Source organism: Callorhinus ursinus, unplaced genomic scaffold (assembly GCF_003265705.2).
Source record: "Callorhinus ursinus isolate GAN/ISIS: 27379988/994484 unplaced genomic scaffold, GSC_fseal_2.0 scaffold5, whole genome shotgun sequence".
Lineage (NCBI taxonomy): Eukaryota > Metazoa > Chordata > Mammalia > Carnivora > Otariidae > Callorhinus > Callorhinus ursinus.
The window spans coordinates 52,361,358-52,377,870 of NW_027397067.1; the positions used below are offsets into that span (position 1 = coordinate 52,361,358).

Sequence of the window (16,513 nt, forward strand, 5' to 3'; positions counted from 1 at the left end):
CTTAATAAATGTAGAGCAACTGTGAGTTCTATTATGAAATTACAGCTTCAAAATATACCTATGGATCATCACAAGTGATTCTGTAGCTTCTCTAAAATAGGCAGTCCAGGGTCATGAGTCTGGTTTTTCATTAATTTTGTCTCCTTAAGAGACTGCCATACTTCCCACCATTTTTACATCTTTACTGTATTCAGGGAAGCAAGAGTCTCTTTCATTACCCAAGACAGTGGGAGTTGTATGTATGACAAATTGAAGTTTGGCCTTGGCTCTTTTAAACAGTAGAAAGACTCTCAGATATCTGAACTTTAAGGTCTTTCAGACTGACAAGCTGAGGAGATCTCCTGCAGCAGATTTCCATTCTGGCTCTGAGCTCTCTCCCTGCCACCATATGGAACTAGTTTGTCTTTCTCACAATCACTTGAAGAAAATACAAAATGACCCCCATGGTTTTCTTTCAAAGCCTGGTAGCAATGACTCAATCTGACAGAGTTTCCCCACACGGCTGTCTCTTGGTTGCTGCTGCTCAGGGTTGACTCTGTTCTTACCACCCTCCCTTCTTTACCAAAAGAGCTGGGCACCATCAGCAAAGAGGGCTAGCAGAACATGTCTTTTAGAACTGAGTTTAAATGATACAGGTGGCATCTTCTGCTGAAAACAAAGACAATTTTCTTTTGCCAAACCACATATTAGTTTTAGCAAAACTAAGCATTTGTTTGGTGCTATAAAGGCATTATTGGGAAGTATACAAATAATTAGTATTGTTGGAAAGAGGGTAAAAGAAAAATTCAGGAGATGCTAAACTGCTCAAAAAATTTAGTGGAAAAGGTTAGCTTTGGAGGCTGTGGAGGACATGGACTTTTGGAGAGGGACGAAGAGAATATTTTCAATAAAAACGTTGTGAAATCCATAGCACAATTAAGTTTTGAGGTTACCTAACATAAAAAAAAAACAGATAAGAAAGAAAAAGGTTTCCATCAGTCATTTGAATGTTCTGGGAATCGCAAGTGAAAAGGCAGGGAATGAACTTATTTTGATACTGGGCATTTAAGACAGATTTTAGTTCTTTTATTGTATTAGTATTTGAAGCTGAAATTCTTTATGTTTAAAATGTCCTGTTTGTTAAGTATGCAGAGTTCTGGTGGAAACTACTAAGACTGGAAGCCTTGAGATAAAGGAAAGAATATAAATTTATGTTAGGGGAAACTTGAGTCCTATATTGGACTTTGCTAATATAGTAAAATTGTCTTTAGCTAAATAATATTTTCTATTGTTTTTTTCAGAGTAACATCTTTGATGCAAACATTTTGTTCTCTCTAGTTCAGGATTGTCCAAGTGTATCTTGTTCTTTAAATGAATAGAGCTTTATTGATTTGGTCCCTTTCTCCCTATCTTCACAAGCCCAAAATGAACCATCTTTCAAAGCAAGTCCAAATGTTACACAGGAAGCCTCCTCTCATTTCTCCTCTAACTTGCCATTGAACAGATAAATTGCTTCTCTTGTGGCACATCTCAGTTTTCCTATTATTATTTATATATGTATTATTATTATTATTTATATATGTGCTTTTATTTCATTAGCATATTGTCAGCTCCTAATAAGTATTCATATCTCAGTCATCTTTGTAAACTCCATATATTATATACATAACAGACTTTCAATAAATATTTATTGAGTCAATTATGAACTAAGAGTGAAAATTGTTTAGAATTTAAGTTTTACTCATCTCAAGAGATGGCTTATAACCATTTTAACTCTATAATTATGTTTTACAATTCAAGCCCCATGGACATTAATTTTCTAATTTGAAATCAGAAAGGTCTACCTTATTTTGAACCCAGATGCCTGAATAATGATCTTTTATTTCAAATTTTTACTCTTATAAATTAACATTCCAATCTTTTGAGAATCCTGTTTCTCTTGCCATATATCAGGGTACTTTATTGGCTGAATCCAGCATGTGATCTTTTTTTCCCTTTCTTTATCCATAATTGATACCGGGAAAAATCCTTGAAAAGATCACCCATGGCAACTCATCCTGTAATTCTCATCCTTCCTCCCCAAAAGTTTCTTCATCATGTTCAATCTTCCTGAATTGGTGTCATTTGTTCTCAAATGGAATTGGATCATTGAGGGATCAGCAGAATTTCTGTATATTAAACTAGCCATTATGCTAAGAAGGAGTACATTATCTTATTTGCTTTTTAAGCCTCAGATGCCCTGAGGTAGATATGTTATTCATTTTTGAACATGTTTAGTGGATGATGTGCAAGTGTGAAAAATACCTGAGATAGTGATGGTCATGGGAATCTGTGTTGATTAAGAAAGATAAATTTCCAGTTACAGAAAACTCAGCTCAAATAATGAGAAACTTGAGAAAATCCAGTTTTATTTATTTTCTGATTCTCATTGTTTTATATATTGATTTTCATTATATGTGCATAGATTGCATGATAATTTACCATCTGTTTGTTTTGACAGTATACATTTTAATGTCTCTCCCTTGATTTAGAAATATTAATATAATGTAGGACTTTGTAAAACTGAGTTTATCAACCACCCAGGTCTCAAGCTCTTGACAATGGAAACACTGCTACCAGCTATTCCTGCTTCAAACTGAAGTAAAATACAGTTTTCAGTGTTTCTCAATGACATGAAGATTGCCTGTGTTCAAAACTCATGAGAAATTCTTCCTCTAAAGAAAACAGAGTTCACATACTGTTATTTCTGTGCCTTTGCATAGCACTGAGAGAGTACACTCTAGTCTGTACATGTAAAAATAATTTTCATGAAATCTGTGATAATGAAACCATACTTCCCGAAGTTTAGAAATACACACTGTACTAATTCCCTAGTTTTAGTTCTAAATAAAATAAAGTCTTCCAGTGTTCCCCCCCTTTTCTAAGAATACATTAAAAAAATGAGTGCCAAAATGAATTACATGGCACCAAGACCTCTGTAAAAAATACAAACAGTCCCTTAAACATATTTTAATCCCCTTGGTGTCACGTGTGGCTGACAGAGTCAGCTCCAAGTGAGTGGCTCACTGACTGGACACCATTCTGGTGCCTAAAAGACCAGTCCTACGGCCATCTCAGAGAATTTATGGGTTTGCTTTTTTACCAAAAATTAAGTCAAGACCTTGTTAAACTTGTGATTGAAATTGGTGATTTTTTTAGTATAAGCAAGTTCAAGGGAGGTAGGTTTGTTCTCATTTTAATTTGTTTAAAGAGCAGCAAGAAACTTTCTTTCCAGCATCCCCTAGGGGAAGACAGAGAGAGGGGAAAGGGTGAGTAGAATGTTGAAAACCATTGAAAGGCATTGTCTGAGGTTGTTTTGCAAAAAGAAAATACTTTCTCTTGTTGTACTTGGATAATGTGTTGCTATAAGTTCTGCAAATAAGGCTCTAGTGTGCATAAGCAGATTCTTCTCTTGACCAAAATCATCAGTGTGCTTATTTCTCTTCAAAATTAGTATAAGATAGCATCCAAGCTCCTTATCAAGGACCATGGCCCTCCGTTTTCTGTAGCACAGTGAACTCCCACATACAATTTACTTGCTATTGTCTAATAAGGCACTGCCTTGTACCACTTCTGGGTCTTTATCCACATTGCTCCTCTGGCTGAAATCTCAAGACCTTTTTCCTTCTGCCATCATCCTCTATACTTGCCTCATGAGCACCTAGTCATATTTCACAATCCTCAAGGATTTCCTCTATGAAGCCTTTCCTGGTCCCCTTCAATCTCCTCCAATGTATCCCATCCATCCTCAACCCCAGCTAAACAGACCACTTTTCTTTACTGTCCAACCAGAGCCTAATTCCAAGTGTTCTTATCCAAGGACTTTGAGTGTGGAGCTGAATCACACAGAAATATAAGCAAAATTTGTTTTTTTTCAGTAGTTCTGGGGAGAGGATCCATAGTGCCATTTTTTTTTAAAAGGTCCACAACTCTGATTTAAAAAAAAATGCTAAAACATACCAAAGCTGCAACTTTTAAGTCAACTGTATCATGTTTTCTTCTGTCTTCTAAACTATTAGCACCACAAAACCAGAAAGCATGGTGTCTCCTTTTAGAGTCATGAAAGTGTTAGTTCTGCATCAGCGTCACCTGGGTGTAGTTGGTAGAACTGAGATCTAGGTCCTATCCTAAGATCAGAATCTCTGGATATGGAACCTAGAAATCTGCACTTTAAACAAACACCCTAGTTGACTATATGCACACTGAAGTTTGGAAACAACTGAATAGTATCAGGAAAATATTAGCAACATGATAAATGTTTGATGGCCAGCTGGCTGGACAAACAAAGGAATGCAGACCCTGATTTCAAAATAATTATAACAACTTTTAAGAGAGTAGTTTTAGTGAAGCTATGCAGGTTAAAGCAAAACTATATCTAGTTAAGAAATAAAATAATTATGGATATTAGACAACTGCATGTTTAAAATTATTGTATTTTTATTTTTTCAAAAGATTTTATTTATTTGAGAGACAGAGAGAGCAGTGGGAGGGCCAGAGGGAAAGGGAGAGAGACAATCCCAAGCAGACTCTGTGCTGAGCATGGATCCTGATGTGGGGCTTGATTCCAGGACCCTGAGATCATGACCTGAGCCAAAACCAAGAGTCGGATGCTTCTGACTGAGCCATCCAGGTGCCCCTAAAATTACTGTTTTTTAACAAGCCAAGGAAATACTGACTTAACGTTTCTTATAATCAGCATATCTTTAGATTAGGAAATGTCAAAGAAGCATACACTATTCAGATGTAATTCTTCTGCTAAGAACACAAGGTGTACTTTAAGAATCAGGTTATAAATAGGTACAAACTATTCATTGGATCTTTAATCGCATCTATTATTTTAAAGCAGAGTTCATTAAAGATAATTATTTTATAACAATAATGTGACCTCCAAATTTTTATATAATAACTTCTGATCTTCATATTTAGAAAATTCTCTCTACCATTGATTATAAGGGTATGCAAGGGAAAGGAAGTTGTTTTTCATTGACAGCCTAACAATGAATAAAGCTAAAATAATTCTTTATACAGATGTTTAGTTGAACTCCTAACTGAACCACATAAGAAAAAAGTACTTTTGATTCTTTCACTAGAATAAGCAGACCAGCATCAACACTAGCATTTGTGATGTTAGCCCCAAGAAGCATATCTAAGTACTTTGTAAATATTTTAAATATGTGGCTAAATATTTTATTTAATAGTAAAGTTGAATGTTATGATGGTACTACTAACATGGGACTTGTAGTTGATGCATTTAATGTTGTTACTTATTGATAATTGGCATAATTATTTAAAATGGTTTTAAGATGTTTATGGTTGAAATGGGTAAAGTCTCTTGTAAAGGAAACAAATCATCTAGAGAGAAAAACTATTGTATAAATTAGAGAGTAATAAACATTTTATTTGTCATTGTGACAATTTTGAAATTTCTACTCAAAAAGTATAATTAACTAAATCTTGTAATATTCACTAAGCCCTCAGTTATTCATCCAAGATGAGTTCCATAAAATCAAGGTTTATGGTCTGTCATCTAGTGGCAGTTATCAAAACTGTAGGCAGAGAAACTAGTTCTTGTAGCCCACAGACTAGTGATTAGTGACAACAAAATAGCATCCTTTTCCAAGATCAGTTGGCCTAGGGAACAAGGTATGTTGTCTATTTTATTAATATTTTATTTCATTTGCTTGGCATTGTACAATACAGAAATTCTTACATATCATTTTCAGGTAAAGAAAAAAAAACCAGAAGAGCTTGGAGTTGAATAGATCAGGGAGATGAATCTCATCCAACCAACAATCCAAAAAACTAAAGGACTCAACAAAAATCATAGTCTAAATAGAGTATATAACTCCCACATTGGAGAAATTATTTGACAATACAAATAAAACTACTTACAACCTTGAGTTTGCAATCTAGGCTAAGAATTCAAGAGGGTAGAAACTGCCAGGTGATTCCCTATATATATATTTTTTCTACTTTGATCAGTCCAGAACTGCTATAAAAAGTAACTTTCCTCTTAGTATTTCAACACATCTGCTACTGGTTCTAGCCAGGACCATGTAGCCCAGAGGATCAGAGAAATGAAAAACGTTTCACTAAAAAGAGTAAAACAAGTTTTGCAATACTTACAAAAAATGCAGGGCTTAAATTTATGTGGGAGACCCGAGAGAATTCTTTTCAATCTACACTAATTTGCTTTGTCCTTGAAATGCATACATAACATGGGAGTACTTTAATGATTAAGAAAACAAATAAAAAAGGTTTTGGAATTGGAAAGAGTTCATCCTTACTTTCTCATTTTACTTCTGAGGACCTGAGACTTGGAAAAGTGAGGTAACTTGTCCAAGATCATTCAGAAAATAACTACAGATCCAAGTCTAGAATTCATGGCTCTTGATTCCCAATACAAGGTTTTACCCATTACATCAAACTCTTTCCCAATAAAGATGTTGGCCAAAAGTAAATTTTGTGTAAAAATGTATTTAACGGCTAAATTATTTTCAATTTTTAAAATTTTGATTCAAACATTGCATTTATGTCTTCATGTGGAATTTCTTCCAGAACAAGGCTTTAACACAGCTAGTCAGTTTTACCCTGAAGTTATCATTCATCTCCAACAAATAATATGGAGATAATAAAATATGAAGAATATTCCCAAACTGTGCATCAATATTGTAGTAAGATTATAATGATAAGATGTACATTATAAATAGTTAAATGTTATCATCCATACTTTACTAATAGAGATTTTCTGTTGGTTCAAAGAGGGACTACCTTTAAGCTTGTTATTATACTATCTGTGATAAAGGATTTACTAATCTAGTTAATGCAGTAAAAAATAAAGGAATTAACTTTAGGGAACAAAGTATAATCAAGAACAGAAAAAAACATGGAAAAGGGAAAAAAAGAAAAAAATTAACCTGCAAAATCCCCTACCTAACAAAACATGTTCATTCAATAAACTATGCCTTTCTAATGAGTCTGAAATTTTTTTTAAATTTTATCTTATTATGTTATGTTAATCACCATACATTACATCATTAGTTTTTGGTGTAGTGTTCCATGATTCATTGTTTGCATATAATACCCAGTGCTCCATTCAATACGTGCCCTCTTTAAGAAAATTTTTTTATATATTTTTATTTTTATTTTTACACTTTAAAGTAGTACAACTAAATATTCTCCAATTGGTGAATCTGTTCTTTTAGCTATAATGATACAATACGTTTTTTAAACTGTGCCCACAAATGTCTGGGGTGCTAGCAAGAAAAGGGCCAAAGAGATAGTGTAGTAGGTCCCCAAAACCACTTCAACAAAAATAGATAAGCTTTATGGGTTTTATACATTATGATATTTTGTAAGAATTTTCTTTGCAAGCATACATATTCCATTGCAAAAACAAAAACAAAATTCACCTTACAGTGAATTAAACTTAGCCCAATCAATAATGGGACAAACTGACTCTTTGTGCCTTTGGATGTGATAAAATGGCAAGTACAATACCATTTCTACAGCATTCTTATCAAAAACATTTTATTTGAATCTCATCAGGAAGGAATAATAAGACAGATTGAGAAAGGGACATTTTTGAGGAAAATTGACCTGGATTGTTTAAAAATATTTGTGGTAGGTATGTGGTAGACTATTCTAGGTAAAAGGTGACTAAAGAGAACACAGATGTAATGAGTGAACCTGGACTGGGTCCTGAAGCCAAATTAATAAACAGACAAAAATACCAATCAGTAAAACAATGGGTTACAGATTTCAATATGAAAATATAATGAAAATGTTTTATTGAAACCAGTAAAAAATTTCTTGGGTGTGATGAAAACTGAATTAAAAATACGTGAATATCTCAATGTGGTTTTGATTTGAATTTCCCTGATGGTTAATGATGATGAACATTTTTTCATGTGTCTGTTAGCCATTTGTATGTCTTCTATCCATTCGTCTGTTGAAGGGCATCTTGGCTCTTTCCAGTTTGGCTATTGTGGACATTGCTGCTATGAACATTGGGGTGCATGTGGCCCTTCTTTTCACTACATCTGTATCTTTGGGGCTAATACCCAGTAGTGCAATTTCTGGGTCACAGGGTAGCTCTATTTTTAACTTTTTGAGGAACCTCCACACTGTTTTCCAAAGTGTCTGTACCAACTTGCATTCCCACCAATAGTGTAAGAGGGCTCCCCTTTCTCCACAACCTCTCCAACATTTGTTGTTTCTTGCCTTGTCAATTTTTGCCATTCTAACTGGTGTAAGGTGGTATCTCAATTGAATGGATAAAGAAGATGTGGTCCATATATACAATGGAATATTACTCAGCCATCAGAAAAGATGAATATCCAACTTTTGCATCAACATGGATGGGACTAGAGGAGACTATGCTAAGTGAAATAAGTCAAGCAGAGAAAGTCAATTATCATATGGTTTCACTTATTTGTGGAACATAAAGAACAGCATGGAAGGTATTAGGAGAAGGAAGGGAAAATGAAGGGGGGCGGAAATCAGAGGGTGAGATGAACCATGAGAGTCTATGGACTCTGAGAAACAAACAGGGTTTTGGAGGGGGGATGGGTTAGTCCGGCACGTATTGCATGGAGCACTGGGTGTTATACGCAAACAATGAATCATGGAACACTACACCAAAAACTAATGACGTACTGTATGGTGACTAACATAACATAATAAATAAATAAATAAATAAATAAATAAATAAATAAATAAATAAATAAATAAATAAATATTTTTCATAGTTGCATGGTATTTAAATTTGTCCAATATAAAGTACGTTTACATACTCTTTCTGATTGGATCCTTATAACTAAATGGTGAGGATGATAGAGGAGAGGGCATTATTCCCACTTAAAGATGAGAAAACTGAGGTACAAAAGTAATAGGTAAGAAGGGAAAAATGAAGGGGGGAAATCGGAGGGGGAGACAAACCATGAGAGACTATGGACTCTGAGAAACAAACTGAGGGTTCTAGAAGGGGAGGGGTGTGGGGGAATGGGTTAGTCTGGTGATGGGTATTAAGGAGGGCATGTACTGAATGGAGCACTGGGTGTTATACGCAAACAAGGAATCATGGAACGCTACATCAAAAACTAATGACGTAATGTATGGTGATTAACATAACAATAAAATTAAATTAAAAAAAAAGTGATAGGTGATTTACCCAAGGTATAGCTAGATTGTGCTACTGTCAACTTGGTTAATCTGAGAACTATGTTCCCCAGAATTTCCTTCCTTATATGGTTCCAAGTTAGAGTTGGTCAAAAGAGGACTTTGTGTGAGATCTGGAAGGTGGAAGTGAAGCAGTGGCCCCACTCACACCATCAGTAGACATGGCAAAGATGCCTGGCAGTTCCCAGCTTGTGCTTTTCCACTCTGCATCCAGCTTGCCTTCCCATGCTGTCAATGGCTCCAGACCCACCACCAGATGCTTGATTGGTAACATCGCTACACTGAAGTAACATCTCTCCTTAGGTCCCCCACTTTGTGGTCCTCCTCTGGTGGCTGGACAAGCTTGGTTTCTTGGATTTCCCTGCAAGCTCCCACTGGTCTACCACCATGCTGGGTTTCAAGCATGGTGGTTGACTTTCCACCTTCTTTTGATTTTCCACCTTCACCTTCCAGACCTTTACTTCCCCAATTCATCTCACAGTTGTGTAAGGTGTAATCTGTGTTAACAAATGTCTTATTTCTGTAATGCTGACCATGGCTCTGTTTTTCTGAACACTGATACAACCAACTTGGTTTTATGGATACTGAAGACACACTACTATTTAATAGCTTCCACATCTTTGGATTCCTATTCCAAAGCACTTTCCAGTAGATCATAGCATCTCCTCAAACCCACAATTAGTCTGTTATTTTTAAAGCATTTGTTGAGGTGGTGGTGGTTGTATATTTGCTTTTTAACTCTGAGTATTGGGACCAGCAAAGTTTTCATGAGAAGTAAAAGGTCACTGTAAGCCCTAAACTGATGTTCCCAGGGGATTGATATTTCCTCTTACTTAAGTGTTTATTAGAGATCAAAATTTAATCACTTATCAAAGAAACAAAGGGGCATTAAATAAAAAGTAATATATACATAAAGGTAATTCTATTCTAGAAAATAATTTTTGATCTGTAAGGAACTTTACAAATACTTAATTTATAGGACAGAAAATTGAGAACAAGAGAGATAAGATAATGCCCATGGACATTCAAATTATTTAAGACAGAAACAGGATCAGAAGAAACAAATTTTATCTGTTAGAAAATGTGCTTTGAGTGTATTTAATTCTAGAAAGTAACTTCTGGATTTCCCTTTATTGAGGGATGGTCATATGATGGGCAGTTATGAGTCAAAGCTCAAATAACTTCTACTCATATTAGCACCTGTGACCTTGTACCATGCCTGTTTTCTCATGTGAAAACAAGGTATCTGGTGCATACATGTGCTCACTGAATATTAGCTATTAACTATTACTTAATATTTTGGCTAACTTAGATATATCTTGAGTTTTGATAAAAAATGGTTCATATACTTAAGAAGCTTAGAAATAGCAGAAAAGGGCAACACACAGTTATTTAGTAAATACTTATTAATGACTTAGAATGTGAATACTGGCTAGTTATCCACAGACTGTTATGGATCTATGGGAGCATAAAACATCCAAACCAGCCTGAGAGTGAGGGTGATGTTTTTCTCTGGGAAATCAGTATAGGGAGATTTATAGGGGAGGGCTATCAGGATCAATCCTCGTGGCAGAGTCAAGAAAGCAGTACTGAACAGAGAGAGGATGGATTCACACACAGTTACGGTAAAGAACTCAGCTAATCCCAAGTCAATTCTGGACCCTTCAGAATTGTCCCAAACTGGGGCAGGGGGTCCTTTATACATTCCCATATTGACTAGTCATTGGATGCAATCTGTCTGCAGGAAGGAAGAATGATCTTGTGTGATGTGACTTTCTTCAGCCACAGGCAATGCTCAGGCAGGGGACCCTGGCTACAAACTGTAAACCAGCAACATTCCCAGAAGGTGAGAGAAGTAGGGCTATTGTTCTGCAGGGACACTGTGGGTGAGTTCATGTGACATCACAACACATACCATTGTAGGTATTGGGGAAAACTTCCTGGGGTAAAGGAAAATCTTAAAGACTTAGAAGATGTATCCAAAGTTGAGTTTATGTGCGGGGGTACAGATATAACATAAACAAAGATACAGAAGGTTTAGAGAAACTGCAAGTAGTTTCTAGAACATGATAATGAGGAGGTATCTGGTTAAGTGAGGTTGTGGGAGAGTATATTAGTGATATCTGAACAAGTCATGAAGACTTTAAAGTGACAGACTTTAATCTATAGATTTTTTTTTTTTTTAAGAGTGAGAGAGAGTGATCTGGGGAGGATGGCCAGAGGGAGAGGGAGAGGGAGGGAGATTCTTAAGCAGGCTCCACACGCATGCGGGGCTCAATCTCATGACCCTGAGATCATGACCTGAGCCAAAATCAAGAGTTGGATGCTTAACTGACTGAGCCACCGAGGTGCCCCTAACCTATAGATATTTGAACATTGTTGAAATATATGAATGAGGACGGAGACCAAAGTCAGATTATCTTTTAGAAAAACCATCCCAACAACAGTGTGGGTGATATATTTGAGAGCACCAAGACTAGAGGCAGGAAAGCTGTACAATAGTTTGGGTGTTAGATGATGAAGACCTGAATAATACTACCTCTCTAGAGGAAGTATTTACTAATTTCACATTAAATGTGTGTTATTTTACATGACGTGTTTATCATGATACTCTCACGTTATTTTTTTTCTTATTTATATTCTCCTGGGTTCCATAGATTTTATTTTCTGACAAAATCATTTGGGGTTTCCTTAGAGGATAAAAGGAAAATATGTGTATTCTATGTACATTGTAAGCTTATCTATCCATTCAACAACACTTACTTTTATCAGTATGTGTCCAGAGCATGAGAAAGATTTTTTAAAATTAGATTTATACATTATGACCATAGCTATTATAAGGGTTTCCAAAATAAAATTTCTGTTAAGACAGTATACTTAAAAAAAAACTCAAAAAATCATCTGAATTTAATTTGGGAGAGGAAAAAATATAGAAAATTTAAAGACATAAAACAAAAACCTAAAATCTAACATGAATTCCATAGCTCCATTTTTAGTTGAAATTTACTTGAGTCTGAGCAGGTGAGTTGACCAAAGCCTCAGTTTGTTTAAATGTGTCTAGTAATACCTACCTCAAAAATTCATTGTGAATACTGAATGCCTAAAGTGTTAAAAACCATTTCGTAAATTATAAGACACTATACAAATGCTAGTACTAATCCTTTTAACTAATTATCATAATGAGACATTCCTTCCTAATTCAGAAGGAAGAGAAATAAGTGGGGGAAAAGCAGCAGCAAAGTTGGACATCTGGAGCTCTAACTCAGGCCACGCTTGGTGTTCCTGGCTTGAGTGAGTGATGATACAGGTGGAGAGGGAAGTCACAAGGGTAAACACCCTTTTCAAGCTTCTGTTTGATTTTCTTTGAAAGAGTAAATAAGACCATTTTACAGTGTGCTTATTTTCAGTAAGCTCTCACCAGAATAGACATTATGTTTAAATGAGTTCTAACTTCCCATTTGATGCCAACATGAATCTTACACTTAATTGCATGAGAAGGTGATGATTACACACCTATTTTCTGCTGGGTCCTGGCAGGAGACAGGGCTAGAGCTATCAACTTTATTACAGCAGCATTACAGAGTAGAAACCACACCAAACTCAGTAGGAGTCAAACATTCCCTATTTAAGGCTTTCTCCTTCCTTGGGAACAATGTTGCATATTTCTGGATCTCAGCTTTCTTTTCTTGACAACCCAGAGGATTGGAATTAAAGTATTAAGTGCCTTCTGGACAATCCTGAGTCTCTAGGTTCATAATTCTCTCAAGAAAGAAAAATGGGGATCCCAGAATGTGTGCCTCACTCTATCTGGGAAGACTTGCTTTTCAATCACAGATCTGCATCAGGTGGGTGAAGATCAGAATCATACAGCGAAGGAATGGGAAATGCTCAGTGTGGTCAGTGGGGCATTCTAAGAGGAAGTAAGTGCTCCTTCCTCAAACAGATGCCAGAATGACATTCATACCACACACCCTAAAGCCTACTCTGGATTCTGACAATCTTCCTAAACCAGTCCATGCACTCTTTGTCTTCATACCACCCCCGCCTCACAAACACATACACATGTGTGTGTGCATGTGTACGTGTGCACACACAGACACACAAATCTATTTACCTACTAAGAACTGAGAGAGATTTTGGAAAAGAACCAAAGCAAATTCTTCAGGAGCCTAGAAAAAGACTAGACTAATTATTTGCTAGTCCTATTGTCAGGCTGTCTGACATTAGCCAAGTTTCATAGAGTTTCAAGTTTCAGGTTAAAACATTTACATAAGAGTACCCCTGATGTTTTACAGTGGTTTCTCTTGTTATAAAACTCCCCAAATATTGACCTCTTTGGAAATATTTCTTCTTACACTCCATTGCATGTTATAAATGTCTCTTCTTTGGTTTCTTGAGTTGCCATTATGTACACCCTCACTACCCTCCCATGAGGCGATGAAAACCCTTTGGATCCATTTCTCATCCCTCTGTTGTGGTGACATCATCACTGTTTGTCAAGAAAATGATTCTTATGTCTCCAAGGATCCAATCCCATGCATAATCCATTAAAATGAGATGTGTTCATGAAAAAGTTGTAGATTCAAACTCTACAAGAATAGTATGTCTCAAAAAGACATAAGCAGCAGAAATGGTTGAGCTACAAGATGTCCACACAGGTTGGAAAAAGAACAGAAGGCTTTGGTTGCTGTCACTGCATTTTGTTTGAAACTATGTACCAATGCTTTAATGTACACAATCCAAAACTTATGTAGAGTAGTTACAATACGGAGAGTTAGAAATCATTGCAACATTAATTTACTGATTATGAAACTCAGTCACACACAATTATTAAGGACCTGTTATGTACCAAGTATTACATTAATGGGTAGTGATATAAAAGTAACGGAAATATATTCCCTGTTCTCAAGGAATGCCAGCCAGTTATTTAGTGACCTAGTTAGTTACAAAGCTGTACTGTGGGGTCTGGGAGACTAGAGATCTCATCACCCACTGCAAAATTAGCAGTGCCTAGTAGGGTTCCTGGAACACAGAAGTAACACAATAAGCGTTTGGGGAATGATTTTACAATACTGCATTACTTGCTTAGTTTTTTTCTAGTGTACAAGCTGTTCATTGAAAAAAAATCAGAGATGTTAATAGGAAAGTGTATAGTTTGTCCATTTGTACATCTACAATGATGTATTGTGTATATTGATACCATTATTTGAATTATTTTTGCTTTTGCATTTGCCAAAAATTTCTAAATTATGCCCCACCTTATCTTTTATGTAAGTCACATAAAAACATAACATTTTACCTTTCCTTTGTCACTTTTAAAATAATGTGAAAAAATAATAATTTAAGAAAGGTAAATAAAGTGTAAGTAGAAAATCTTTTGATAGAAGGGTACTTATTTCAAGCCACTGAGTCTGAGTCAATTCTCTGTCATCAATTTTGTACGTATGAATTCACGGCACTGATCTCATCACAGTAACAACAATAACAACTACAACAACAATAATACTGTGCTGGACTCAATTCCTCATCCTCTAGAATCTGAGCCAATATCAAAACAATCCATCTGTGAAAACTGAAATTTTAATGCTTTTAAGAAGTATTTACTGAGTTTTTTTATTATCACTACCATAGGCCTAGACAACCTAATTTTCATTTTGAAGCATGATTTGCACCATTTTTGTCTTTCACACTTTTCCACTGTAACTAGTAGATGGCAAGGCCCAAGGCAGTTGAGCCCTACATGGAAGGAGGACTTACCTGTAGTTCTGCTTTTCATTTCCTATGTGGAATCTGTCATATTGTGAATAGGCTCGATTTCCTTCCCAGTCCATTAACTCGATTCTCAGTGTGTACTGCCTCTGACTGGTTATGGCAAAAATAAACTCATTCCCCAGCCAATATTCGCCAGAGGGATTTCCAAACCCCTACAAAAGGAGATAGAGATATGGTTGTTATTTCAGAGAAAACCTCTTATCAGGTTCAGTATTAACTACATTCTAAATAATAAGAAAAACTTCTTTAACAGTAAAGGTCATTTTTCACATTTTTACACACTTTTTCCCAATTACTGACTCAATACTTTTCTGCTATGTTTCCCTCCATTGGGCCCTGCGTCGAATTCTTATTACAGTAAAAGGCTGATATTCAAATCTGTGTAGGTAAAATGATTTCAGATTAAAGGAATCCCGTTAATAGGTTTGACCAGTAAACACTTCTCAGTCAGAGCTTGCTTTTGAAAATGTTTCTAAAATACTAGTTAACAGAATATTTTAAACATAATTTAAACATTTTCAATGAATATTATCAGATAAATTATTTAACAATATTATTGTTTCTGTTGTTGTTGCTATTACTATTATTATTTGGGAGTCAAATTATGCTAAGATAATAACTTAAACATATTAGTAGACCCTTGACTTTTCTAACTTTAATATTTTCATTTTTAAATATTAATAAGCAAACCTGTAAATCCAGGACTAGAGTCACTTAAATGTTTCACTGGCATGGATTTGGGTATTGAGGCAGGTTGACACGTAAGAGCTAGTGAGTGAAGCTCGCTGGCTTCTCTGCACCTGAATCTTAACGTGGCTCTTGTTCTCTGCAGGGGAAGCCCAATCATCGTTGTTAAGTGTTCAAAAACTGTTTCTTTGTGGGGGGGGGGAGGTGGTCCCCAAAGGAAAACCAACTCTTAATGTTGGTTATGTTAGTGATAGGAAAATAAGGAACCCTAAGAAATTGCCGGCATTCTAGATTTGGGTATTCAGTTTCTGAATCCCCAAAAGTATTCCTTGGTAATGCTTGAAGTTGAGTATAATTCTTGAACTACATGTTTGTCTTACTGACCAAACTGTGAGCTTCTTGAGGACAGAAGCTGTGCTGTATTTGCGACTAGTGGAATGTTGGCATACACTGGTACTCCATATGTTTCACTGACATTTAAAGGAAGAAAGGAAGGAAGGAAGGGAGGAAGGAAAATACTATAGCACTTTATAATGACATTCAGAGAAGTAGCCTTAAAACATAATTCTTGTCATAAATAATTTGGCTGAGTCTCAGGGAGGTGTTTTTTAAGGTGCCCACTGAATCATAATCACTGGAGCTCTGGCTGAAAAAAAAAATCCTGGCTCCACACTGAATCAAAATATTTGAGAACCAGCTCCATTGCATCCAAACAAGCTCCCTGTTTTTCCCTGTGTACTTTAATATTTGGAAGGCACACCTCCAGTGCCGCAGGAGATACTCTGACATTTCAGAAAGAAACTGATTCTGTTAATTGAAGTATTCATTTATAAAGGTTTTACTTTACCCATATTAA

The 16,513-nt window shown here is 35.7% G+C and overlaps 1 protein-coding gene across 4 annotated transcripts in view; it reads right to left on the reverse strand.

The window, feature by feature from the left end:
* The window catches only part of ANGPT1 (angiopoietin 1), a 252,989-nt gene that overhangs the window by 19,317 nt on the left and 217,159 nt on the right, over window positions 1-16,513 (reverse strand). For all 4 annotated transcript variants that reach the window (XM_073893095.1, XM_073893096.1, XM_073893097.1 and 1 more), the window contains one exon: window positions 14,956-15,122. In XM_073893095.1, the coding sequence (XP_073749196.1) occupies window positions 14,956-15,122 (167 nt within the window). The remainder of the gene's footprint in view (window positions 1-14,955; window positions 15,123-16,513) is intronic.